The following is a 25,899-nucleotide window of genomic DNA, read 5'->3' on the forward strand; positions in this document are numbered from 1 at the left end:
ATCAGAAGGGATAATAAATGAATGAAGTAGGAAATAATAAATATTATATTTTTTCATTTAGTTTGATTATTTTTCTTTATTAGTCAACTATTAGTCAAATTTTTACAAACCTTGACTTGCGCGAACACAGAAGATGATTTGCAGGACAAATCTGATAAACAGGTTCTGGATGATCAGCTTTTCTTCGTAACTCCTCCCGTGAATCGCTCGAGTACAGTGCTGCTCTCACCGCATTTCTTCTTGGTTGAAAATGGTTGAAAAGAGGATTGTCTTATTATACAGACCTGCACAGACCTGGGCGACGCTGGCTCGAAAAATACATGTTGCTGTTGCTGCTTCTCACCAAAGAGGACTGAAGAGGACTAATCCCAACTAATCCTGACTAATCCTCTTTGCTTCTCACCTTCTCTTGCTCAGTAACACTCAATTACACTCAGTAAGACAGTTCCAGTCCCCACGTCATCCACTCCGACAAAGGAGTTGCAGGCTGCAACAGGCTGCAAATGGCTGCAACTTGCAGCAACATGTGTTTTTCGAGCCAGCGTCGCCCAGATCTGTTATATATTCGCCAATCACATCATCACATCAGTACGACTCGACGGTACTGCCCTCTTAAACAAATTCAGCTTCGGCCGGCTGGCTGCCTTCAATTTGCCTTCAATTTGCCTTCAATTTGCCTTCTGCTATTGCCCTCCGCTATTAGACGGCAAAAATAGCTACTAATACGCGCGGAGAATCCCAGGCAAAAATCGAGTTAATCCCACCTTGAGCAACTCGAACAATAGCGCAGCTCGGAACGGGCCAATTCTTAGCTCTAGGTAGGATTATCCCTCGGCAGGCCTGGTTATCAGGGTAGCGACTAAATAGTAACTAGTCGATAGTTGAATTTAGTCGATAGTGCCCATCACTAGGTAAATCCTTGCTCCGACAGCTACCGATTCGACCTTAGTGTTCGTCCATTTATTTGACCAATTACAATACACAATTGCGTCACGCTACCGCATTCGTATAATTCGAAAATACCATCAATTCACTGCTTGAAAAAATGTGACATGAGTAATTTGAACCAATTAATGCGAGATCGACAAATAGACACAACTCTATCATGTCCTTTCTTTTAGGAAAGTACTGCATATATACGCAAAGTTCTAACAGATTTCGTGTATTACATTGCAAGTTTTCGTATCATAATCTATTACTTCGTCTGATACGATACGATCAATAAAACTCTATTGTTATTACATGTTGTGATAAATGATAGTAACATCGGTTGATTAATCGTTAAATCGAAAATGGAGATAGCAGAAATATGCATCATCATTGAGAATAAACAAAAAACCCGTGATTTCTTTATGTACGAGACTCGGGATTAGTTTTCAATCGAAGTAACACTTTTGCGTTTAGAATGAACGCGTTGTGTTACGTTACAAATAATTGCGCTTATCGAACGATACGATCCTGCACGGTAATCCCTTTTGTTTACGGCGATAAAAAAAAACAGCTCGCAACACTGTCTCGTTCCGTGAAGATCTCTTTGAAGTCGTATATGGCAATATAATAGCGTAATAGAATGACGTAGCTAAAATTTGAGGATGATATACGACAAAACGTCTGTTAGATAGCACACGTGTGCACATACACTATACATGATAGACCATGAGTTTCTGCCGAAAACTTTGTTTCTTACTTATTATCGGGAACGTTATCGAAATTCTGACGTAATTCCTTTATGTTCCGTACATTTCCGTGTACAATTTTTCTGTACCGTCGGAGACGACATTGTTTATCAGTTACCAATGGTTATTTTTATTGTAACTTATCAATCATCTTCAAGTATTATGCGACAGTATAGATGCAAGCAGAATGTACCATTTTCGAACGATGACAATCTATTGCATATACGCGCGAACATTAAAAGTATGATATAATGTAATTACACAATATTACCTATGCAGTCTTTTTTTATATACAACCTTGTTCCTCTTTAGATAAGATCATTAGTATACAGAGTGTTCAACTACAGGTAGGAGAAAATTTGAGGGATGGTTACATTTTAAAGTGTAAGGCCAAAATACAGAATAAAAGGATTGCGATTTCAGCTTCATTTTTTAGTTATTAACAATTAAAGATCCGCCTAAAATGCGGCAACCCGATCGACAGAGTATGTAAATTGCATATGTGCATTTTTTTTAATACATACGTACACTTGTGAATATGCAAACGAGGATCGAGGTAAACATGTATCTGTCGCTTGATAAGTGACTGCCGCGCGTCTCTACGACGTACGCAACGTCGTACACCTCTGTCGGTCGGGTTGCCGCATTTCAGGCGGATTTTTAATTGTTAATAACTAAAGAATGAAGCCAAAGTCGCAATTTTTTTATTTTCATTTTCGTCTTCTACTGTCATGGAGAACCACCCTTTAAATTTTCTCCCACCTGTAGTCGAATTTTTTACAGGTATGCATTTATTTAGACACGCATACCCGACATTGTGTACGCATTCTATGTACACCCTACGGTTCAAAATAATTCTTCCAAATATAAATAAAAGCTATTGTATATTTATGATGGGTATACACGTAGTTGGTATATACATATTTAAATATGTAATAATATATGTTCTATTACAATAGAATCATCTTTAAAGCTGTTATTGATTGTATAACATAATAGTTCCTCGCTATTCCTAATATCCTTTGTTAAAAAAGTAATTAAATTCTATAGATTTTTTTTCGTTAGAATTATTGATGTTCTCTTTGTGGAAATGTTAAATTTAATATTGTGCTGATAATTATTTCCTAAATAGAATTCTATGTTATATATGTACAGTAACGGATAAAAGTTTAAGACCGCTCTAAAGAAGACGATAACTTTTTTAATATTGTATACTATACGATTTGAACTTTTTTGGGAAGCTAGAGCAATTAGTTTACTAAAGGATGTGAAAAGAAATTTTTTCAAAAATTGCAATTGATCGGAATTGTTGAAAAAATACTAAAAGTTGAATTTTTAACTTTTTTATGAGGGCCTATATTGAAAATTTAAAAGATACGTTTTGTAGATCTGTGTCAATTAAACATATTCTGAAAATTTCGTCAAATTCGGTCGACGTCGCAATGAGCTACAAACGTTTAAAGATGGTAAAAATTGCAGATTTTCAAGATTTTCGGCAATAAATCGGGAAAAACGTATTTTTTAAATTTTCAATATAGGCCCACATAAAAAAGTAAAAAATTCAACTTTTAGTATTTTTTCAACAATTCCGATCAATTACAATTTTTTAAAAAATTTCTTTTCACACCCTTTAGTAAACTAATTGCTCTAGCTTCCCAAAAAAGTTCAAATCGTGTAGTACAATATTAAAAAAGTTACCGTCTTCTTTAGAGCGGTCTTAAACTTTTGTCCGCTACTGTATATCAATGTATATACGTGTATTAAACCGTATATACATTCATATACGATCTCATTGAAATTTCATCGAACGTGCATTGATTCTGTTAGACTTGATAAGTTTGAGTGCTGCTAAATAATAGTGTTAATAATTCTGGATCGGTTAAATTTTTTCTGTACTTTTGTACCATCTCTTGGATCTTTAAGCGTCTGCGTACATGTGGCGGATGATAACTGTAACATATCACAAACGTCGAACATGTTAATCAATTCTTTGATAAAAAAAAGATTATATCGGTCTGTGCATACCTATCGTTATCGAGCCTTTTTCTGCGTCCCATATTTAACGCCGTTTGCCTAACGAGCGTGCCTAGTACCCTTCTGGACACGACCATCCCATCAATTAACGGGGTAGCCAAATTAATTCTAGAAGCTGGACCTTGCAATCTAACTCTCATTAATCCGCTACTGAGAGCTTGAAGAAAAATCACTTGTACGTCCGGTGGTTGTATGATTCTGGTCTGTTCGAGACCGGTGTAAGTACACGAGAGAAGATCAACTGTAAAAAGTACCATGTGTGTGTAATTTTCCTTTCAATTACAACACAATTTAAAGATCGACGTACCAATTGGAAATTGGGCATAGTCCTCTAAACTCTCCAGCCAAACAACCATGATTTTGATGTCGCTTTGCACAGGTAGAAGTTGTTTCGTGGTTCTCCTCGGTTTAACTGGATCCGCGCTGGAAGAACTAGAAGGACTAGATCCTGTTAAGCTTGGGGGCTGCTTTTCTAGATCCAACGACATTGCTCGCGAATTTTGCATATTACCCTGTCCTGTCCCATAGCTTCGGCAGCTGCTACTATCGTTGATACTTTTCTCGAACCAGACTGCAATTGTTACGCGTGTAGTACGAAATAGGGCTGTTACTTTCCCGAAGCTTCGACTCTTCGAAAATTCGAAGGATTCGTTGGAACGAAAGGAACTTCGAAGTGTACAAAGTTTCGAAGTCTTCAAATCGTATGAAGTTGTAACTTACGAGTTTCATGTTATGCCATCCCATTTTTGACAGATAAAAATGTAAATAAAAGTTTGACAGAATTTTCACAGAATATAAAAAATATAAAATAGCTTTAATTCGAAACTTGGAAACTTCGATTCTCATCACCTTCGAAGTTTCTGAAACCGAAGCTTCGAAATTCAAAGCTTCGACGCTTCAAAATCTTCGACCTTCATTGGACGCATCTTTTTTCACGGATAGCATGATTAATACCTTGATTGGCACTGATATCGCTAGAATAACTCGCTTCCTCCAACGAGTCGGAACTCAACGTGTTATTCGATTGAGTTGGCACAACAAATGCAATTTCTGAACTGACGTCTGCCCAATAAAGCACGTGGGTATCGCCATTGTACAGAGCGCCGCCGTGATCACTATGGGCTGGTTGCGGTACGTTTAATTGCGGAGTCATTCTCCACGACGTGGAAACGTGACCGGTCCAACCAGCGTGCGCCGACACCGACACTGGCCATCCGAGGGAATTTAAAAATTCCAAGAAATTTGGCGACACGTTCGTCTCGTGCAGCTACGCAGAACGCAGAAAGTTAAAGCTTGTCGAATCAGTGTGATTGAAATAAGAATAATTCGTACCACGTTCGACAATATCTCTGCCGTGGTTTTCTGACCCGCTTTAACGTAGAAAATGTACACTGTGTCGCACATTCTCGGGCTAATGTTGTCCAAGGTTTCCAAATCAGGGCAAAATCCTGGAATGGTCGGATCCAACGCGATTAGACCGCTGTTCCTCGACTCGTCGTCCTCTTTAGGCTCCATGCTCAAGAAACCGAAATGACTTAAAAAGAGACGCGCTGTTTGGAACTCATGGCAGATCTGCGGCGGCACGCACTCCTCCGTTTTCTCGTCGGGCGTTTTCTCATTTCCATCGCAATACTTCGATTCGATGTTCATCTGACGTTCCAACAACTGGGACAACGTTTGGTGTTCGTTTCTCACCAAATTGTTGTTGTTCATCACCGCTTCGAGACTCGGTATCGATTCATCCCTGAGAAAAAGAATTTAACGAACTTAATCGACACCGACCTTTAGAATCGACTATTAGATAGAGAAACATTGTAACGTACACTTTACAGTGAGGAATTCGGTCGACATTGTCAGGAAAGAATTTAGGCTTGTAATCGGTCCTTGGCGCAGCTTCTGCTAGTGGCAATGGTCGGCCAGGATTCGTGGTTATACTTCTCATACTTGATCTGTGTCTTGGCAAATGTCGAAGCTGCATTGTCCACGCGTGTCTACCGAATGGTCCACGTATCAACACTGTGACAGTGGGTTGCGGATCCTGATCATTTCCAAGGGGTTCTTCCAATAAAGCTAGTATAGTAGCGTTCTCGGCAACGAAGTATCGAAATCTTTCGACAGCGGCTTGACGAGGTACACGACCACCTGTCCAGCTGTTGCAATGCCGAAGAAGCGACACCTCGTCCAATAAAGATGACAGCGACTGTGCTCCACACGCGCTTGGGAAATAGCCAACCTGTAATCACGATTACGCATCGAATACATTTTTACTGTGCTGTGTTTTAATGTAATTTATAAAGGTGTGCGGAAGAAATTCACGACTTCTCGAATATGTTCCTGTACACCTCTAGTGATCGATAAGCTTCGCCATACTTGTTCGAGAATAACAGTGAGCAGTGCATCCGCTGCATCCCTGACACGCATGGAGGCCGGTTTCAATTCCTTTTCGTCTTTCATTTTGATAGGTTCACCAGGCTTCCCCACGCTTTTCGTCCCTGATACGCCAAGCTCGACTACCTCCAAAACTGTTGTTAAGCAATCTTTATCCTAAAAATATATTTTTCGGTTAAGTACCTCGTCAATCTCGTTAAGCGTTTCATTTAATTTTCAGAATGCGCATCTCTGTGCTTAATCATTCTTTTCTGTGCGCTTTTAAGTACTAACTTGTAATAATTGTGAGTGGGCCGTTAACCAAATAGTTAAACAACTGAAAGCAGCAACAATGGACGAATGAAGGTCCTTCGAATGAGCTGGAGGAGGCCGCCAACATTGATACGCGATGTAATCGCAGAGCCATTTCACAGCACGCTTGCACTCCAATGCGTCTGTAAAATTTTGTACAATTTAACAATGCCGTTTCAATGTGTATATATTCACACGATGAAATGCGATATAACCTGTTAACTTCCTCGCTGCATGTAATACAGAGTATTTCAACTATTACGAGTTAAAAGGTTTTGCAAATTCGTAAAATTGTCTGAACAAACTGTCTCACCTGTTTCACGTATGCGCGTTCTTGCCAATCCAGACAGTATTTCGAGAGCTGCCAACGAAATGTTTAGATCCGTTTTCCATGACGATATGAGTCGGTGGCAAACCAAGTATGTCGCGCGCACGGATAGCGCGTGAGCCGAATCTGCAATAACACACCTCACGCTTTTAATCACAACTATACCATTTTCCAAGGTATCTTTGTGTATTTAGATGTATTTGAAAAAAGTCTCTCTCAAAATGCAAGCCTGTATACAGAACTGTCGAAAGAAGCTTGAATGTGTAACAGAGAAATACAGGAATGAGTAAAATAAGATGATGTTTAACGATGTCTCGTATGAGCACAGTAACAGACTGCTGAACTACCATAGATATTAATGTACTTGTATTTACCGAATGCAATACACTCCTCTTGAAGAGTCGCAATATCAGAGGCCTCGCCGAGCGATCGTTGATCACTGGATATACTTATTTGACTGGCTGAATCGCTGGTGACTATCAAGCGATGATGAGACGGTACACAATGGCGAATGCACAACAAAACACAACTCATAATAATAAAAACGAATGACATATCACACAAGCGCACGCGTAAAAGCAAACCGAGAGTACGATTCAAAAACTAAAATAAAGCATCATGATCTTACATCGCATAAGTTTCTAGACTTTCGTTTGCAAGCGATCAGTAGATGTTAATGAGCTGCCATATCGAACAACAGAACATTAACTTCGTCGTCAACTATTATTGGAATTATGCTGCTTACAATTACTTCTCGAATTCGAATACAAATGATAATTAATCTCGGAAGATTGAAAAAATGGTGCATTCAATATTTGTATATGTTAGGTCATCCCATAAGTCGTGGCGCTTTTTAACGCTAAGTGTATGACTTAGAGAAAATATAAACATTTATATACGACACTGCTTACGGGACAATCTAATATATGTACACAAGCTAATATTCTTTGGATTGGAAAAGAAAACGAACCTGATGATAACAAATTCACAGTGGAATCGTGTGCGACTGTGTCCGGCTGAGTAACTTGTTCTACTTCTTCTGCTGCCGCAGAATCTTGTACGCTTAATAATAGAGCCCCTAAGAAAAAAAAAGGAGAATTAACAATTGAAATTGCGAATGCTCCAATAAATCGAGTTTCCAACTCACCTAATAACATATGAGTATTCTGAGGATCCGTTTCAACTTGTAACGCGTTTATAAGTAAATTCATAAGTCTTGATTTTAATTGTGCGAATGTAACGTGACTCTTGTCCGAAATTATTGGATTCGAGGTGATCGGCAACTCTTTGATAGTCAAATTCTACAAGGATAATAGTTGTAAATAATTGTTACATAGATACATAACACAATATAAATATATACATGTACTAATTACTTGGAAGTGAAGGGGTAGCGCCAGCATCGATATTAATAAATGTATGGAGGCTCTACGTAGATCTGGTTTCGAAACTATGTTTGACTTTAACTTCAAATCTTTTTCCGGAAGAACAGTCTCCAATGCCGATATCACTGCAGGCACCAACACCTGTACTCCGTTTAAATCTAAACGGAACAAGTCCGCAGAATTTAAGAGAATGCTCGCTAACGTTTCGCCGCATTCCCGAGACTGCGAATAAAAAGCCGAGTTAATATCACGTACATTTTTATAGGAACCATGTTCTAAAAGTATAGAAGATTACTTCGTCAACTTTGAGACCGTGCTGCATCGCTTGATAAAATCTAGCTAAATAAACGGGTAAAATTTCCTCGCCAGTCTTTTTAGCACAAAATATCCTACACAATGCACCCAGAGCTTCTGCTCTCCCAGATTCGTAACGATCTATGCAGAGCGTTGGTGGGACATCGTTAATTGGTTCTTGCAACGAACTGGGACCTTCGACCAACACAGAAGACGGTCGTTTCGTCGCTCCCGATGGTTCTGTAAGGTAATAAATGTACGACTTATTTTTCATCTATTCAACACATTTGGCTAGACGATATTTACGTGGTAAATTTTGCGACCATCCGTCAGTGCCTATAAATGCAGCCTCGAACAACCATTCCCCAAAAAGATGGAGTATACTGTTACACTTTGGACGCCCTGGAGCCAAAGGAGGCCTGATATCTTGGACCAAGGAAGTCATAGCTAAAAGTAAAACAATGAATCATATTATAATAGGTTCCGGTATTTTATAGAACTAATATTTGCGAGATCTTACAAGTTGTACTCGAAGCAGAGGAAGGTCCAGAATTGGATATCAACGTGGACGGTGTGCTCGAAACACGACTCGTCGTTAAACCGATTAAAGAGGCTTTTGGGATTCCTACAATCGGAAAGAACAATGGTAAAAATGGTAAAAATGGTAAAACAATGGCTAAATTATCTTCTTAAGATTTTAATGCTTTGCCAAGAGAAGAATTGCTTTATAAGAAGGTTTTAGAAATAATTGTTTAAATATGTATACATATATGTACAATTAATGTACAACGTTACTGCATGTCAAGCAGATGCTATCAGAGAAGATCGGAAGAGAAGTGCTGAATACCCTTAGTAACGGCAGAAGGTGTAACACTGAAACTTTTGGCTAGTCTGCGCTGTGTTGGAGGTGTAGGAGAAGGTTGTGTCAGGTCTTTGCCACTCGATTTGTCCCACCCCATACCCCCGCTGCCAATACTGGCAGATCCAGACGCCATAGAGGATACACAACACTCCTCCCAGCAACATGCCTGTGAAACTCCTAAAACATTTATGACTGCGTGCAACCATCACCAGAGATAGTAAGCTGTAGAAGTAAATGTGCTACTTTTGAAAATCGGAGCAGATCAAGAAAACTATTTTCTAGTTTTTTTTTATAGTGGAATCAAGAGAGAGATATACAAATTATTCTTATAATTCATGTAAACGCTGATCGCGTGTCTCTGTGCACTACAATATTATACAGAATTCAATCGACGGCATATGTACTTACCAAGAAACGCGTCAACTTGACCCGCTATACCTTTTATGGCTTTCAGAAATATTTGCGGTAAACTTTGCAAGCAAGGATGCTGACAAGGATCTATAACATTCGGGCTGGCGATGGCGTACTGTAAAAATGCTTGAGTTTGCGAAACAACGGCCGGTCTGCATAAATCGACCGGATCTCCTATAGTTCTTAAAAGTCGGTACCATGCTTGGGCGACCGCTTCATCCGACATCGTAGGCGGTACAAGCTGAGAGTCTTCTTCGCCTAAACGTGTCTCATTATATATGTTAGAAATTATTAATATCAACATTACGATTACTAATAACAGATTGACTAACTTATTTTTAGTTCTGGGAACATTGGACCATACATAATTTGCAATAGTCTTGCAGTGAGAGCAAGACAGACGCGATTCCATTGTTCTACCAACGCTAATCTGTGCCTCCATCGAAGACAGGACTCGCGTAGAGTACGCCATAACGGTGGTGAAGGGAAATTACGTTCGCACGCCACTAGCCACACCTAAAACAATTTTTTATGTAAGAATATGCTCAAAAAAAGATTTTTTCATCAATGTATTATATATGTATATAGCATTATATACCTCTAAAAGTACGCCTAGAACTCTTTCGCATAACTGTTCTCCAGCATCTTCCCGAGTCGCAGGAGGAGCTAAAAGTGCATCGTTAATTCCAATAAGAAATAATAGTAGGCTTTCCCAAGTTTCTCTTTCTAAATTTGCAGGACCTCTTGCAATCTGTTGCAGTGTTCTAAGTACTCTGTGACACAAAACAGCCTGTCTATTAATCGTATCGGTTCCTATAAATAATATCGAACATTTCACAGATGCAACCTATGTTATGACAAATATATAGAAATGTTCATAGATTAGGTAAGAAATGATTCTCTTAAATAGAAATTACCTAGATCCTGATATAAAAATGGCCAGACTATGAAAAAAGAAGATCATTGCAGATTGTTAGATGGTTGATACTTCGTAATTTGATAAATATTTCTTGCTAGCGCCAATGGCTTTTGATTCAACATTACGTACAGAAGAAGAGAAAAGAAATGCAAAGCTGTTGTTTTTACCTTCTCCTTTTCGTGGCACAAATAAATTATGGAAATGGCTTATTATTTTCCTGGCGTAGAAATTCGGATCATCTATGATCGGTGCAGGTACACAAATCTTTGGTGTAGAGTACAATGCAGATAGCCATTCGCAATACACATTAACACAGTCCCTTACTGTGTCGTGTTCAGCCAGGGGTAAGGACAATCCAAAACATATTACTTCCATACACCATTGAACTTCTTTGTCAGAACACAACGGACTAGGTTCGGCTGCTTGGGTTATACCAAGGTTGGCTGCTAGTTGACGCACAATTGACAAAGCTACTTCTTTTCCTGCTCCAGGAGAGAATTTTTCTAGGACGCTTTGACTCTCTTCCGAACCTTGTTGAACTAAAATGCTTAGAGAAGCCCATTCGGAATACATTCCTCCTTGGGAGTCCTAAAATATGCGCAAGACGGTAATATTATAATATTATAAAACGATTGGAAAAAAGAAAACAAATAATATGGAACGAAAAATTACCTTAAGATTAACTCTATTAAATACGCCTAAATTCATAGATTACTATACGCTTTCGACGTCCTATAATTAAGAACTAATAAAGAGAAAGTAAAATCTCACATGTATCTTTTTAACCTTAATTACGATAGAGAGATGTTCATTTTATATGATATGTGTAAAAAGCGCACGATCTAGTGCAAAATCATACATAGTTCTTCAAATTGTTGATATTATCAAATCCATGTACATATTATAAACTTTGACATTTGGATGTATATTATTTGACAGGTAGACGCACCGCCATGTATATAGCAGTACATATATAGCAAACACGAGGGCCACGATTTCTGTTGGTCATGTAGATACAGTCCAATCAAGTCCAATACATTCGTATTTGATAAAGATTGATAAAGATTGATAAATTACGATAAATTAGGAACGGTGCTTTATTTCTCCCTATGAACATATCCCTATATATATATATATATGTATATAGTAATATATATATAGTGATATATAGTAAATGGTTTTATTACTAGACTGCGGATCTTTATGAAATTCAGAATTGTTGGAAAATTTTCAAAAGTGAAGATGTCAATCAATGTCAATATATGATTTCTCCTCTATTAATTAATAGATTTTAAAATCATCAAGGAAAAAAATAATACATCTATATAATAATAATAATAATAATTTCTTATAATAATAAAAGATAATAGCAGATAATAGTAAAAGCAAAAAATGACTGTAAATTTTAGAGCAGAGAGAATAGCTTATAAAGCGAGGAAACTTGATGTAACAGAAAGCATTAGAAATGAATTATATCTATATAGACGTATATTGAATATATGAAACGCTCGCGAATACACAATGGAGATTCGCAAATCAGAAATCAAGCGGAAAGATAAGTGATTTATTCGTTGTATAAAATAGATTTTGATTGGATGATTGTCTACCGGTAAGGTAGGAAACTGTGCTTGTTGGCTCTACCTACTGGATAGGACGACAAGCACATATTACATACAATCCTGTGTATTGTATTGCTCGTTTTTTTGTGTATGGTATGTATCTAAATCTTGAAACGAAAAACATCGACAGATGGCTCAAGATCATGTTATGACTAATATTTTTAGTTGTACTTATGCAGATATATAAAAATCTTGCATACAGAAGGAACAAGTGTGAATACGAGACTAAGAATAATGAGCGTAACGACAATGTTTCCGAATCGAAATCGAATTTGAGAGTTATACTTTCGTAAATTTGTGCATCGGGATAAATAGCGAATGAAACATGGCGTTTGTTTCTTTCATATGTTCCGAAGATATTGGCTCTTGATTTTTTTCCTCACGAATTTACAATTAATCACGACGAACGAGGCTCCGATGCGTTGAAGCTTCATTTTTCTTTCGCAACGTTTCACCAAAACCGTGCGAGAACGGTCAATGGTTATTTACCATACATGCCTGATAACATTTGGAGATCATGAAGATGGATATACTTACCTGTGTCTATTGAGATGTCGAACATTTCCGAGACACCGAGGAATACAACATGACGTCCCGTAGTTATACAAAATCTTACAGCCGTAAGGTCACCAGCGTGACGCCTGGAAGCATTCAATTCGATAAGCTTTTTAGGGAGAACAGCAATCGACCTTCCGCTGCTAAATCAGCAGGCACTGTTGGAAAATGGGGTATTACATCTTTCACATCTATCAGAAGCACAAATATCAATGGTATGCTTTTCCCATTATCAATCGCTGTTGCATGTATCATTACGTTGTATATCGTAGACACGCACATAATATATGTATACATATACGTAGACTGCGGATGTTCATGCATTTTCTAATGTGTCTTTTGCAGACATCAATTTTAAGAAAGTGGAATGAAATCAAATCCTATTTCTAATGGGAACACCCTTCGTAGATCTAAAACAAATCAAAATTATACAAAATTCTTTCGAATTTTATATTCGAGCCTTTTTTGAACATTTTCAGAAGCCATAAATGCATAAAGATCTGCAATCTACATATATGTACTGTTAGACTATAGATTTTATGCATTGTTTCCAAACTATTGAATATCTTAACACTTTGAACCAAGACCAACCATTGCTGTTCTTCATTTGAGTGCAAGATCAAAGACTTCTATTTTAACGATGTTAGTCTAAATTAAGATAACTAAGAATACTTAAAATGCTCTTAATACTTTCATCGCATCTTCAGAAAGGAAATAATAAGAAATTATTTTGCATAAAAATCTGCAGTCTGTATATCGCATATATACATATATATCGATTAACAATTAAGTCTGGTGCCTTCAACATCCAATTAATACAGATATTCATGCGAATTTGTAGAATTTATTTCTTATATAATGTTTATACAGGATGTTCGGCAACAGATTGGAGAAAATTTAAGAGGCAATCCTTTAGTGTCCTATAAGATGAAGATCAAGAATAGTAAAATTGTTGCCGAACACCCTGATATATCTACATAAGGAAAGGCATCCTCCGATGTTTTCCACAAATATTATGAGCGTTCGTTTGTTCGTAGGAAGAAGAGATGATATTCACAACACGTTCGGCGCGAAGAGAATAAAGCTTGATTATGGGAACCAGAATGCCCGCGTTAATTCCGGGAAAGATCCATTTTCGTTCGAAACTGATCCAGACAATAAACCGGACGTAGCACCGCCGGCCGTTAAACCTAAGAAGTTTTTTAAGAGTAGAAATGTTCCACCTCCGACGGAAGAATCTCGCCAGGATGTGGCAATATACAAACAAGTACCTGATTCACATTACGGACGAACTCGCCCGCAGAAATCCGCTCCGCAGCCGCAGCCGCCGGCGCCGCCACCGCCACCGAAACAATCTTTGACGAAAGTGTCGAACGCCACGGCTAAGAAGGTGGTTGCGGAAACTGTAGATGCAACCAATAACGACGTAACTCCGAACAGAGAGGAAGGTAAACCACCAATCGTATTGAGAATATGCAAAGGCACAGCACGACTAGTGTGTGCGAACGTTCAGGCTGCTCCGGAGCCTGAGCCCGAGACATACAGAATTTCAACGCCGCTTATGAGTCCGACGAAAGCAGACGTCGAACGTAAGAGCATTGCCACGGAAGTGACAAAATCTGACCCTAAAACGGTCCGTTCCCATCAACCTGTTGTCTCAACGGTCTCGATACCTTTAGAAAATTCCGAGATGAGAAGAACTACTCGTAGTCGAGCGAAAAATCTACATTTAGACTTAACACCATCCCCGGTCATGTCCGCCGCACCGGTAACACCGAATTCGCATAGTTCTGGTCTTTCTTTAACCCTTAGAAAATCGGTCACCGATTCGAACAACACTTTAATATCTCATTACGATATCGTTAAGACTGATTGCGGTTCAACGTATTCCTGTAAGCCAGCGATTGAACCATTGATTGGGCGTGATCAACCACTGCCAACCACAACCCAAGAATTGATCGACATACTGTCGAGCGATTCTGATCCTATGCAGACGAGACCAATGATAATAAACGCGCCAGAAACCGAGGAAGCCGCCGGAACAGTTCCGGACGAGGTTCAACACTGTTCAATAGATATCCCGACGAACGAGGTGATCTCGGAGCCTGCTCCACAGCCAGAACCTGCTTCGCAAGATTCTGAAACGGTTCAGACACCAGAACCGGAACAGGAACACGAGCTAGAGTCAGAACCACAACCAGAACCTGAACCTGAACCCGAACCCGAACCGGATCACGACGTGGAAACCGAACAGCCGCCCCGTGTCACTGATAACGACACAGCGACAGCTAAAACTTTAGTCGATCAAGATTGGTTTTCTGGTAGCGACGACAGCGAAGGTGTTAGCGGTAATGCGGAGAGCGACGCAGCTTTGCTTGTAACGAGCACGGTGGCGGAGACTCAGCCCCAGAATGCACCGTCCGTGACTGTTCAAAAACCTGCTACCAAAAAGGGTAGTATTTTCAAAAGTCGCTCTACGGGCGCAACAAACGGAAATAAGAGAAGGGCGCTGTACAAACATAAATGGTGCGATAGCGACAAAGAATCGAACGCCACAGATACTGCTACTGCTGGTAGCAATACGCCAACAACTGCTTCAGGATCCCATAGCAACGCAGGGCCTGTAGAATTCGAGGAAGAATTCGATACTCCGCAACTGACCAGAGTTGTTACGTATCCTGAAGCTGTTGCGGGCTTTGAGGATGAATCCGATGCTATAACCAGCGTGCGTTGTGGCAAAAAAGTCAAGGGTGTACGTATATATTTGATGAGCATAATGCTTTCGATTGTACAGGGTATATAAAAATTAATGGTCATCCGGCCTAGGGGTGAATTTGTAAAAGAACTCGCCGCAAAATTGTTGTTAAAGTTTGTATTTACGTCAACACCTTCCACACATCGAGAAGAGAAAAAGTTTGGAAGGAAACATATGTCGTAAACAAATACTTATTAAGATATAAGCTGTTGAAGTTTTTGCAAAATTTGACGGATGACCATTACCTTTTTATGGTGTATAAAAAGTAACCCTGTACAGTATCGATGAACAAGATGACAGCTGCGCCAAAAGAAAATGTTAATGTAAGATTTATTTTTCAGTTCTACACTGTAGTAAAGAATGTGAAGAAAGCACATCAAATTCAAGAAAGCGGAGAGTTTCAAGAGTTTAATGACGATGTTGAATATATATTAGACACTTTAAGGGAGAACAATCCGAATGCTACTCGTTGTCTTTCAGCTATACGATTAGCGAGCAAGTGCATGGCACCTGCGTTTCGGATGCACGTACGTGCTCATGGAACTGTTGCCAAGTTCTTCAAAGCGCTTCACGACGCGACCAAGGATCAGGTATGTATATAAATTCAGTTCCATGAAATGCGCTTGTATATGTTATAAATATAAAATTCTCAAGTCCGAAAAGTCCAAGGAATATTATTATATATTTCTTTTCTTCAGAGCCTTGCTTTGTGTACAGCAACAGTAATGTTTGTATTAAGTCAAGACCGTTTAGCTATGGATTTAGATCGAGATTGCTTGGAATTAATGTTAAGTTTGTTAGAATCCGATGCCAGTCACAAAGATGCACTCGATGATTGTGGCCTTAGCGGGGCAGAATTATTAAAAAATAGAGAGAAAGTGCGCCAATTGTGTGCTGATATTCAAGCTCAAGGACACGCGAAACATTTAAATCTTGATAATATAACCGTAAGTATATTTTTCTTTGTGATTTACGATACGAAACTGACGATAGAACCATTATTATCTATTTATTTGTTCATTTGTTCATTAGGTTGGTCAACTTGCTATGGAAACACTTCTCAGTCTTACATCGAAACGTGCTGGCGAATGGTTTAAAGAGGAACTTAGAGAATTGGGAGGATTAGAACACATTGTTAAAACAATCAGAGATTGTCACCGTCATATTAATGCTCAGGATATTACGAGATCCGGTTGGTCAGATCCTTTATTAGACAAATTACGTAAAGTTGATAGATGTCTACGTGTATTAGAAAATGTGAGTAAATAATGAAACAGTGCAGACAGATTCTGCTGCCAAGAATTATTCTAAATGTATTCGATTATTCCAGGTTACTCACATGAACGAGGAGAATCAAGTATATTTATTGAAATACGAGAATGGAGTTTTAGTCAGCACATTAGCGAATTTGTACCATCTTTGCGGACAAGAAATTCCTATTTATCCAACCATAGATCCAAGTGATAAAACTTCTACTGGTGCTGTTATTAGAGAATGTCTGTTTGCTATTATTAAGGTTCTCATTAATCTTACACATCGATTCAATAGACAATGTAAGTCCACGCGTTGTCGTAGTCTTTCGATGTTGTAATCTTCAGAGAGCTTTATATATTTTCTAATATTTATCATGTCTTTTAGCTTTCGGAAGCAAATCAGTAGGATCACAAACTGGTGTTTTGGATTGTAGTTTGTATCTTTTGTTACGCGTTCCCGAGTCACTTCCCGAAGAGAAGCGTTTCGATATGATGATGTTGGCGTTGATTATGTTGATAAATTTAGTAGAGCAATGTGATGATAATAAACAACTTCTTATCGAGTCGAGAGCTCCGCCGTCTCCAGAAAATATTTTTGACGGTAAATATCTAATAAATCGAATGGATTCACGCAGCGTATTTTTTTCTATGGTGATTATTATATGATAATTCATTTCCTTTGTTCAGCATCTGAGGAAAGCGGAGTAGAATCTTTGATCGACCTTTTTTACAAACAAGAGGAATTAGCACGCGCCGAAGAGCAAAAGACAGATGCTATTTTGGACGGAGAAAAAGATTGCGAGCAAACTGAGACTGTGTCAACCACAACTAAATCTCAGGAGGAATTTATCGAAGAAACTGTTACGAAATGTTTGTATAAACGCTACCGGACGATACTTTGTAGTTACTGCAATGTACAGCGCATCGAGTATAATATATCTTTTACTTTCCAGTATTACAAAAAGCGGGACGTCATATGGAACATACTTTAATAGGGGCGTACGTCGTCCTCCTACTTGGTTACTTAATAATGGATAATAAGGTGTGTAACTTTGAAAAGAGCCAACACCGATTCGTCGTGTATACATAAATAGGAATGTTTACTAATAACAAAATGTTTACTTCTAGGATTACGAATCGTTGGTACGCAGTAGACTTCCAGATAATAATTTTACCGCTATGGTGTCTGTACTTCAGAAATTTTTCAATTTCATGAATCTAACGGCATCGGTAACTACTCGAATTATTTTTTTTTTAAATGAATATCGTTCGTAATCAAGTCGAACGGATATAATTTATTTGCTTGTTTTTCTAGAATGAAGTAAGTAGTTGCGGAATTGCTGCTACCGAAAAGGTGATCAAGTTCCTAAAGATGTCGGATGCCAGAGTCGAGGAAGAGAAAAACGAATTACCATTACCAGCATTAGAAGATCCAAACATAATGCTTGATTTATCTTCGTCTTGATTGATATCTTTTACAACCACGTCACGTTTTTTATTACCCTGGCAAGCAAAGAGAGCCAAAGTTCTATGTGTCCAACGAAGGGAATTTCTATCGCAGTATGGATGGACCTGTTTCATATTGACCATATATTTTGATATATATTTATTCACTTACGTAATTTATTGCTGTACCTTTCATTAAATTGACTTATTTCCCCCCTAGTACCAGTAACACAATTAGACATTAAGTGTAAGTTGTTAATTAATTGCGCAGAGAAACTAATATTATAAGAGACGCGCTTTGTAATTACGCATACAGCTTACTTAAGCTCTTGGCTGGCGTGTATGTATTATTATCGATTAACTGATTTTAGCAAATCGATTACGTATTTGTTTTATTTTGCTGAAAGATTTCGGTCCGACGTGAACAACGGGAACAGAAAGTGTGTGTGTAAGCATTTTGTCGGATTTTAAGTTTGTTTGCTGTAAGATAACGCATAAATTTTCCCAAAATTCTCTACCGGTTACTTTTAATCTACCATGTAAGCTCTTTATTATGTGATTGGCGAGGTGTTGGGGTTCATCGTGACCCGATTAAAATTTTCAAGATAGCATTATTATATGTAAGTTTATTTTAATATTAAAGATTATACTATAAGCCTTGTAAATGAAAATTTATAAATTATAATTGTATCTTAAATTCACAGTTTCCGAGTTATTGGATCCCATTAACAGGCGCATCATTTTACGAAACACCTTTAGTCGCGTGTTTTGCCTGATAAAATAAGGGAGAAAATCAGACATATTTATATATATATACAATATACATATATGTGTATATATATATTATATTATATTGTTATGTATATGCAATAAACTAGCTTCGAATATTATGAATCTGTAAAATAAAACATTTTTTTAATAAACGTTCAGATACGTTGTGCATTAGAGGACCAACGTTTCATTCTCTGTACACCCGCGCGTTTCACACTTTCTATTAATTCATACAAAATAAATAAAGGCGGAGAAGTCTACACGCGTTCATTAATTTGAATCGAATATTTCGAAAGAATATGTTTTCGATTAGAGAGAGACTTATCATTCACTGCTAACTTCAAGGATGTTCAACCAGTGGTATAGTTAGTTGTATCATACTATACTCAATCATACTTCTGAATCCTGAATTGTTCGTATTTACGCTTTTATAAATGCATACGATTCTGAATTCTGAAAAGCTAATATTGAAATAAACACATTGTTAAATGATACGTGGTAAAACTATTTAATGTCGTTTTGTCGCAATACTTGACTCGATACCAGTATGAGTAGTATTTATACTTCAACGAATGATTTAATATCGACACACTAACATTACACAATCGTAAGCACCGGCAGTAGAAACAGTAATAAATAATCATAAAACCATGTTGTCCGTACGACATATTCCAAGGTAAGCATCGACGCAAATTATGTTAACGTCTACTAACTTATTTGTAATAGTTAATATATCTGCTAACCTTAACATTCTCGTCGTGACAACTATTTAATATCAGTAATTTTTGGACGTACTAGAACGCAAATTGCGATACCCAACAAATGGATAAGCATTTTACACAATACGGTTCGATTAAGTTCGAGCTCGTCTTCATCGGACTCGTCAGATTCTGATAGCGATTTAGACTCCAGACACCCGAAACAAACTGTGAAAATGGCTAAAAGCAATAGTAATTTAGAACAGAAGAAGGATTTGGATCTGTACGAATTAATAGATCATTACGTGCAAGTAAGTATTTCATTCTTTTCAGTGGAAATTTAGTTTCCATTAAAATGTACAGTAACTCTATTATTGCTTTTAAAGAAAACACCTTCGAAGCAGGTGGATATCAAGATAAACGAAAAGGATAAAACAGAGCTGCTAGGTATGTGTTTAATCTACTTCGGAATTAATAAAACTAATTGTTAAATTTACTCTACAATAATGTTTCACTTTAGAACACCGTATAATGAAAGCAGCTGAAGTATTAACTTCATCTGTTGGAGGAGATAAAGAAAAAATCGTTTCGTCGTTGCTATTTAGCCTTTCCGCTATCAAAAGTAAGGAACTTACAAAATCTACAAAGCCGATGTAAGTATATAGTGTATGTAAAAAAAATAATATTTCTATAGTATAACGTATGCGTAATGTATTTCACAGCAGGGAATCACCGAGAGAATTGAAATCAAAGGATGCACAAAACAACATGTTAAAACGTGAGAGATTGAAGACCAGGGCGAGCAATGAAACTAAGAGTAGAATTTCAGAGTTTAAAAGCTACGCGAATAAACGTGGAACAGCAGATATGAAAAAGGAGCAAGACTCTATAAGTAGGAGATTGTTAAGAATGGATGGGGAACAAAAGAAACCTGAAAAGTTATCCATATCTAAACAATTATTACAAGAACAAAAGACAGAAGTATCTATAAGTAAACTCTTGTTACAAAGGGAAACATCCGTAACTGAAGAACCACGGAGACAGAGTCCGACACAAACGAAACCTCCAACGCCATCCATAATTAAACAATTGTTAAACGAAAAAAAAGAACAATCGTCTACGAGGAAAGCCGTGCCACAACAGAGACCTACGGAGCCGTCTGTGATACGACAATTACAAGAACAACAGTATACGAGTAATGCCTCGTTACCAAAAAAATCTGAGCAGTTATCCTTAATTGAAGAATTATTAAGGAAGAGTCGAGAAGAAGAGAGTCAACCCCCGTCATCAAAGGAACATCAAAAGCAAGAGAAACAGCCATCAGTAATTAAGGTATTGTTACAGGATTACCATGGGCAAAGAAGATCAAGACAAGAAAGTCCAGAGAGAGAAGAGGGACAAGAGAGACCGGAGGGACAAGAGAGACCGGAGAGACAAGAGAGACGGGAGAGACAAGCGATGAGACCACAAGAACCGTCTATAAGCAGAATGATGTTAAATCAGGGTAAACCAAGAAGGTCCAGATTTGAAACTAGAAAGCCAAGAAGAGATTATATGAAAAGAGAAGCTGGTGTATCACCTCTACATTGGATTCTATTCGACGACGATGTAGGAGAAGAAAAAAGGTTCGATTTTCACTAAATAAATACATTTGTTCACAATCGTAATATTGAATTAACTTTAGGGACCAAGAGGATATGAGTACGTATTTTAAAATTTTTGGTGAAGTCGATCAATCACCTTCAAAGACTGTTGAACTCAATACATGGAACACGTGCGAGGAGAAATATATGAAAATGATTACCAAACATTATCCAGAGAATGCATTTCAACAAATGGCTCAATGGACTGAGGAAGGAAAAATGTGGAACTTCCCTATCGACAATGAACAAGGTATTATTGTAAAAATATTATTATTGTTCCTCGTAATATATTTTATGAAAAAATCTATTTTTCAATCACGCAGGAATGGATGAGGAACATAACATACATTTCTCGGAACATGTGTTCTTGGATCGACACTTGGCAGGATGGTGTCCAACTAAAGGTCCCTTACGGCATTTTATGGAATTAGTGTGTGTAGGACTTTCAAAAAATCCATACATGACGGTTCAAGAAAAACACGACACCATTATGTGGTACAAAGAATTCTTCGCAGATAAGAATGATTTATTGAAGAAACTAGGGCTCTCAGAGATAGAACAAAATGTAGAGAAACAAGCTCAACTGGCTCAGTAATCTTCTTTTCTGTTTGTATTGATAAAAATGCAATAAAGTAAGGAACTTGTACAATCAATATTACTGTGTATTCATTTTCATTCCATTTCGAAATTCGAAGCTAAGTACATAACAGCCCTAAATCCTTTTAAATAGTCTCCATTACATTCGTCTGTTCAATTGATGATTTTTAGGTTACGGTACAGTTAACTCGTGCAGGTAAATTTTGAAAGAAAGGATGATCGAAGCAGAAAGTATCGAGGATGAAAATGGATTGCGATCCGATGGTAGACGTGCTTTGGAATTACGACAAATACGCGTGAAAATGGGAGTTTTCGGACAAGCTGATGGGAGTGCATACATCGAGCAGGGTAACACCAAAGTTCTTGCAACGGTGTACGGACCTCATCAGGTTATGATTCATATTTTCTTTGAACGTATTGTTTAAGAGATTAGTTGTTTAACGAATTATTTGACAAATATAGCCACGAGGTTCTACCGGTAGATCTTCGAGCAATGTTACCAAAGGCATAGTGAACTGTCAGTATAGCATGGCAGTGTTTAGTTTGTCTTCTGGCGAACGTAAACGAAGACCAAGAGGCGATAGGAAGTCGCAAGAAAGATCGCTCCAATTGAAACATGCTATGGAAGCAATAATACATTTGGAACTATATCCACGCTCGCAAATCGATATTTATGTAGAGGTGTTGCAAGTAGATGGAAGCGAATACTGTGCATCTGTAAATGCAGCCACGCTTGCTTTGATAGACGCTGGAATTCCCATCAAGGTACCGTACGATATGGAACAAAATTTCTATTGCGTTTGTCGCAATAAATCTCTAAGCTAGATTATTTATTTTATAGAATTATGCTGTGGGTTGCACCGTAACTCTAATCAATAGACCAACCGTAGAAGATGAAGATAAAACTCTAGGAACAGGAGTATTAGATGCAAATTATGTAGAAGAATGTGCTCCCGGTGTTACCCTGTCTGTTGTCGCGTTGCCGGACAGCGATAGCACATCCAAAGATGGTTTCATAGTGGTAGCTCAAGGAGCAGGTCAACGTTTACATTTATCGAATTTCGAATCTTTAAAGAAACGTGTCCTGTGCGGTTGTCAGGACATCAAAACTATTTTAGACAATGCTGTAAGGCACCATTTAACAGAACAATCTCTTCCTTCCCTCTTTCATGTTACTTCGGATTAAAAGTAATAAATAGACTGCGGATCTTCATGCAAAATAAAATGTTCAAAAATTGATTTCACCCCTTAATCACTTTGTTACGTTAAAAACAACATTACAGTATTCTTAAATTTATCTAATCTTTTACCGTTTTATATTTCACCCAGCCAATTTCTTCACAAATGCATAAAGATCCGCAATCTAGTAATAAAACACAATTGCCTGCGAAAATACAATTTTACGAACGATGTATTTAAATAACTTTTCTCATAAAACATTTTATAAAAAGCGTATTGTAAAAAATTATGTTTCTCCTAAAAAAAATATATATGCATATATATATAGATTCTCCTCAGTGTGGTATACTTTACGTTTACTCTGTACAAATCGATCAAGTCTTTCTCGTGATTCACACTTTCGCACCAGGATACCTTTCCATAATCATTCCCACTCCCTGCAGGGTACAAAACATAGTTACAGAGAAAAATTTAGTTGACAGAAAACATCATTATAAAAGTTCATTTACCTGTCCGCCAGCCGCACAAGCAGCGATCAATCCAAACTGTTGATCTTCTCTAATAAGTCGATTAGCTGTGTGAGTTGCTAATCGAACTCCAGTTGCTGCGAACGGATGACCGATCGACAAAGATCCACCCCACGCGTTCCATTTACTAAGATCAGGAGTTCCCACTTTCGTGGATCTTCCTAGATAGTTCTGTGCAAACCAATCGGAATCCAACGCTTTCAAATTCGCTAAAATTTGTCCAGCGAAAGCCTCGTGTATTTCCCATACTCCTATATCTTTCATGCTTAATTTAGCCTTCTCTAATACCTGCGATAAATTTTATAATTTTACGTCGAATACCGTGTATATCAAATGCGCACAAAGAGTGAAAATTTGTAACCTTTGGTACTGCATAAGTTGGCCCCAATAGCAATTGATCGACCGGATCTTGGGAAACATAAGTAAAATTTCTTAAGTACGCTTTCGGAGTAAGGCCAAGCTGAAGAGCCCTTTGTTCCGACATAATCAAGGCTGCAGAAGCTCCGTCGGATAAGAAGGAAGCATTAGCAGCAGTCACAGAACCGTATGGTTTAACAAAAGCTGGTTTCAATTTGGCTAACTGTTCGGGTGTAGAGACACGAATTCCGTTATCTTTGTCGACTACTTTGTCCACATTTGGAACTGCAGAAAATAATAAGGTATAGTATTAACAAACTTTATAATTTATTGCTAAACCGTTACTACCTTTGTAAGGAGCTATGTCTGTAAGATATCCCTGTCTTTGTGCATTAGCGGCTAGAGTATGCGAACGTAAAGCATACTCGTCCTGCTCCTTTCTCGATACTCCAAATGCTGCAGCTAATCTATCGCCACTGTGTCCCATTGTTTCCCCGCTCGAAAATTCTGCCACAGCAGGTAACTGTAATCGTAACAAGATAATACAGTGCAATCGATACTTTTTAGAATTTTATTTTGTCAAGAGGTGACTCACATCTGGCACAAAGTGTTGTGGCCTAATACTACCAAGCAGAGACAATGTTTGTCCAAGGGTCTTTGCTTTGTTAGCTTGCAGCATCAAAGATCTCATACGTCGATTGTGTCTGATTGGTATATCTGACATAAATTCAACTCCGCCAGCAACAATCACATCATACACACCGCAAGCAATCAGACCCATACCAGTTGTAAGAGCTTGATTGCTACTGATGCATGCCATTGTTACTGTGTGTGCGGGAGTACGATCGCTATAACCAGCTGCTAGAGCAGCTTCTCGACCAATGTTGGATGTCTTTACTTCTTGCATAACAGTACCATAAACTATGTATTCTACCACTTCTTGAGGAAACTTAATTTTGTTCTGCAAGGCCCTGGTAAATTAATAAATGTAATAAGCAGATCCTGGGTTTTTAATGGAAAATAAATCTATAAAATTCACAGTCTAGTAACATGTAACTTACACCAGTGAATGTCTTGCGAGATCATACGGCGTTAAGTTTTTGTAACTTGTTCCAGATTGCAAGAACGGTGTTCTAACACCGTCGACGTACACAATGTTCTTGGCAGCATTGTCTTTGGTCGCGTACGATTTATTTACAATTACATTCCAATAATTTGTGGCAGCTCCTAATGCATAGAATAAAAAAAGTAATTATATCTTTTTCATCTCCAAACGGAAAAGAAATACTGCTTGATCCATTCAAATATTTGGAGAAACGTAACATAATCAAGCATCTCGATACTGTACTTTGTACCCGTATTATTGAAAATATCGAACTACATATATCACGCCTATACAGATCGAGTTCGATGTATTTGAATTATGAATTAATTAATCGTACCATATTTAATGAATCCTTGTTTCGTCGCGACACTATTCTTCACGAGCGAAAGCATCTTTGCTAATTAATTGAAATATACCAATCTTTTCTTATATTCAACGCAGCCGCTGTATACGTCAGTTTATCTTTTCGGTGCAACAGGAACTGGCACTGGCACGGAAGAATTGACACTACGTAGTACGTACTTTGACCGAAAGTAAGTAGTGATTGTCGAATGTTTCACAGTGTTGGCGGTAAATCTGAAAGTTTTTCTTCTTTTCAATATATACGAGTTTTTATAATAAAAGAATTTCGTGAAATAATATTACGAAGAAACACCGAGCACGTGCCGAATAAACTGATCAAAATAGAAAAGATTTTTCATGTTGGAAAAAAAAAGTTACAGTTATAATATCTACGCAGCACACTAACGCACTCACGGAAACAAAACACTTGACGTGACGGTCCTATTATACATAGTTGAACTAGG

At 37.9% G+C, this 25,899-nt stretch overlaps 5 protein-coding genes across 10 annotated transcripts; 3 read left to right on the forward strand and 2 right to left on the reverse strand.

The window, feature by feature from the left end:
* Positions 1-2,541: 2,541 nt before the first annotated feature.
* Positions 2,542-11,698, reverse strand: LOC143217337 (ral GTPase-activating protein subunit beta). Of its 6 annotated transcripts, none has more exons than XM_076441503.1 (24): positions 11,360-11,698; positions 10,756-11,176; positions 10,587-10,613; positions 10,268-10,482; positions 10,002-10,185; positions 9,667-9,927; positions 9,244-9,435; positions 8,917-9,021; positions 8,703-8,843; positions 8,398-8,636; positions 8,094-8,324; positions 7,865-8,018; positions 7,688-7,795; positions 7,092-7,193; positions 6,703-6,843; positions 6,605-6,619; positions 6,372-6,532; positions 6,081-6,254; positions 5,534-5,943; positions 5,043-5,454; positions 4,665-4,977; positions 4,018-4,281; positions 3,702-3,951; positions 2,542-3,626 (listed from the first exon to the last, which is right to left on the reverse strand). In XM_076441503.1, the coding sequence occupies exons 2-24, from the start codon at positions 11,159-11,161 to the stop codon at positions 3,500-3,502; spliced, it is 4,632 nt and encodes a 1,543-aa protein (XP_076297618.1). In that variant the 5' UTR covers positions 11,162-11,176; positions 11,360-11,698; the 3' UTR covers positions 2,542-3,499. The 6 variants fall into 6 exon arrangements, with proteins under 6 accessions (XP_076297618.1, XP_076297615.1, XP_076297617.1 ...); XM_076441500.1 differs by having other exon boundaries at positions 11,261-11,698; XM_076441502.1 differs by lacking the exon at positions 10,587-10,613 and having other exon boundaries at positions 11,261-11,698.
* A 563-nt stretch (positions 11,699-12,261) lies between these two features.
* Positions 12,262-18,830, forward strand: Wapl (cohesin release factor wings apart-like). The gene is made up of 11 exons (XM_076441223.1): positions 12,262-12,977; positions 13,800-15,514; positions 15,859-16,107; positions 16,216-16,464; positions 16,550-16,774; positions 16,848-17,070; positions 17,156-17,371; positions 17,458-17,640; positions 17,724-17,812; positions 17,899-18,000; positions 18,086-18,830. Exons 1-11 carry the CDS (start codon positions 12,794-12,796, stop codon positions 18,233-18,235), a joined length of 3,585 nt encoding a protein of 1,194 aa, XP_076297338.1. The 5' UTR covers positions 12,262-12,793; the 3' UTR covers positions 18,236-18,830.
* Positions 18,831-19,339: 509 nt separating this feature from the next.
* Mrps31 (mitochondrial ribosomal protein S31) lies at positions 19,340-21,983 on the forward strand. Its single transcript, XM_076441240.1, has 7 exons — positions 19,340-19,663; positions 19,786-19,996; positions 20,072-20,132; positions 20,206-20,338; positions 20,408-21,310; positions 21,370-21,578; positions 21,652-21,983. The coding sequence occupies exons 1-7, from the start codon at positions 19,638-19,640 to the stop codon at positions 21,921-21,923; spliced, it is 1,815 nt and encodes a 604-aa protein (XP_076297355.1). The 5' UTR covers positions 19,340-19,637; the 3' UTR covers positions 21,924-21,983.
* Ski6 (exosome complex component Ski6) lies at positions 21,822-23,367 on the forward strand. The gene is made up of 4 exons (XM_076441257.1): positions 21,822-21,960; positions 22,097-22,314; positions 22,388-22,690; positions 22,767-23,367. Exons 2-4 carry the CDS (start codon positions 22,141-22,143, stop codon positions 23,109-23,111), a joined length of 822 nt encoding a protein of 273 aa, XP_076297372.1. The 5' UTR covers positions 21,822-21,960; positions 22,097-22,140; the 3' UTR covers positions 23,112-23,367.
* Positions 23,368-23,408: 41 nt separating this feature from the next.
* On the reverse strand, positions 23,409-25,828 carry Mtpbeta (mitochondrial trifunctional protein beta subunit). Its single transcript, XM_076441249.1, has 7 exons — positions 25,431-25,828; positions 25,050-25,215; positions 24,584-24,959; positions 24,337-24,511; positions 23,993-24,273; positions 23,614-23,919; positions 23,409-23,541 (listed from the first exon to the last, which is right to left on the reverse strand). Exons 1-7 carry the CDS (start codon positions 25,483-25,485, stop codon positions 23,497-23,499), a joined length of 1,404 nt encoding a protein of 467 aa, XP_076297364.1. The 5' UTR covers positions 25,486-25,828; the 3' UTR covers positions 23,409-23,496.
* Positions 25,829-25,899: the final 71 nt, after the last annotated feature.

This window comes from Lasioglossum baleicum, chromosome 16, assembly GCF_051020765.1.
Source record: "Lasioglossum baleicum chromosome 16, iyLasBale1, whole genome shotgun sequence".
Lineage (NCBI taxonomy): Eukaryota > Metazoa > Arthropoda > Insecta > Hymenoptera > Halictidae > Lasioglossum > Lasioglossum baleicum.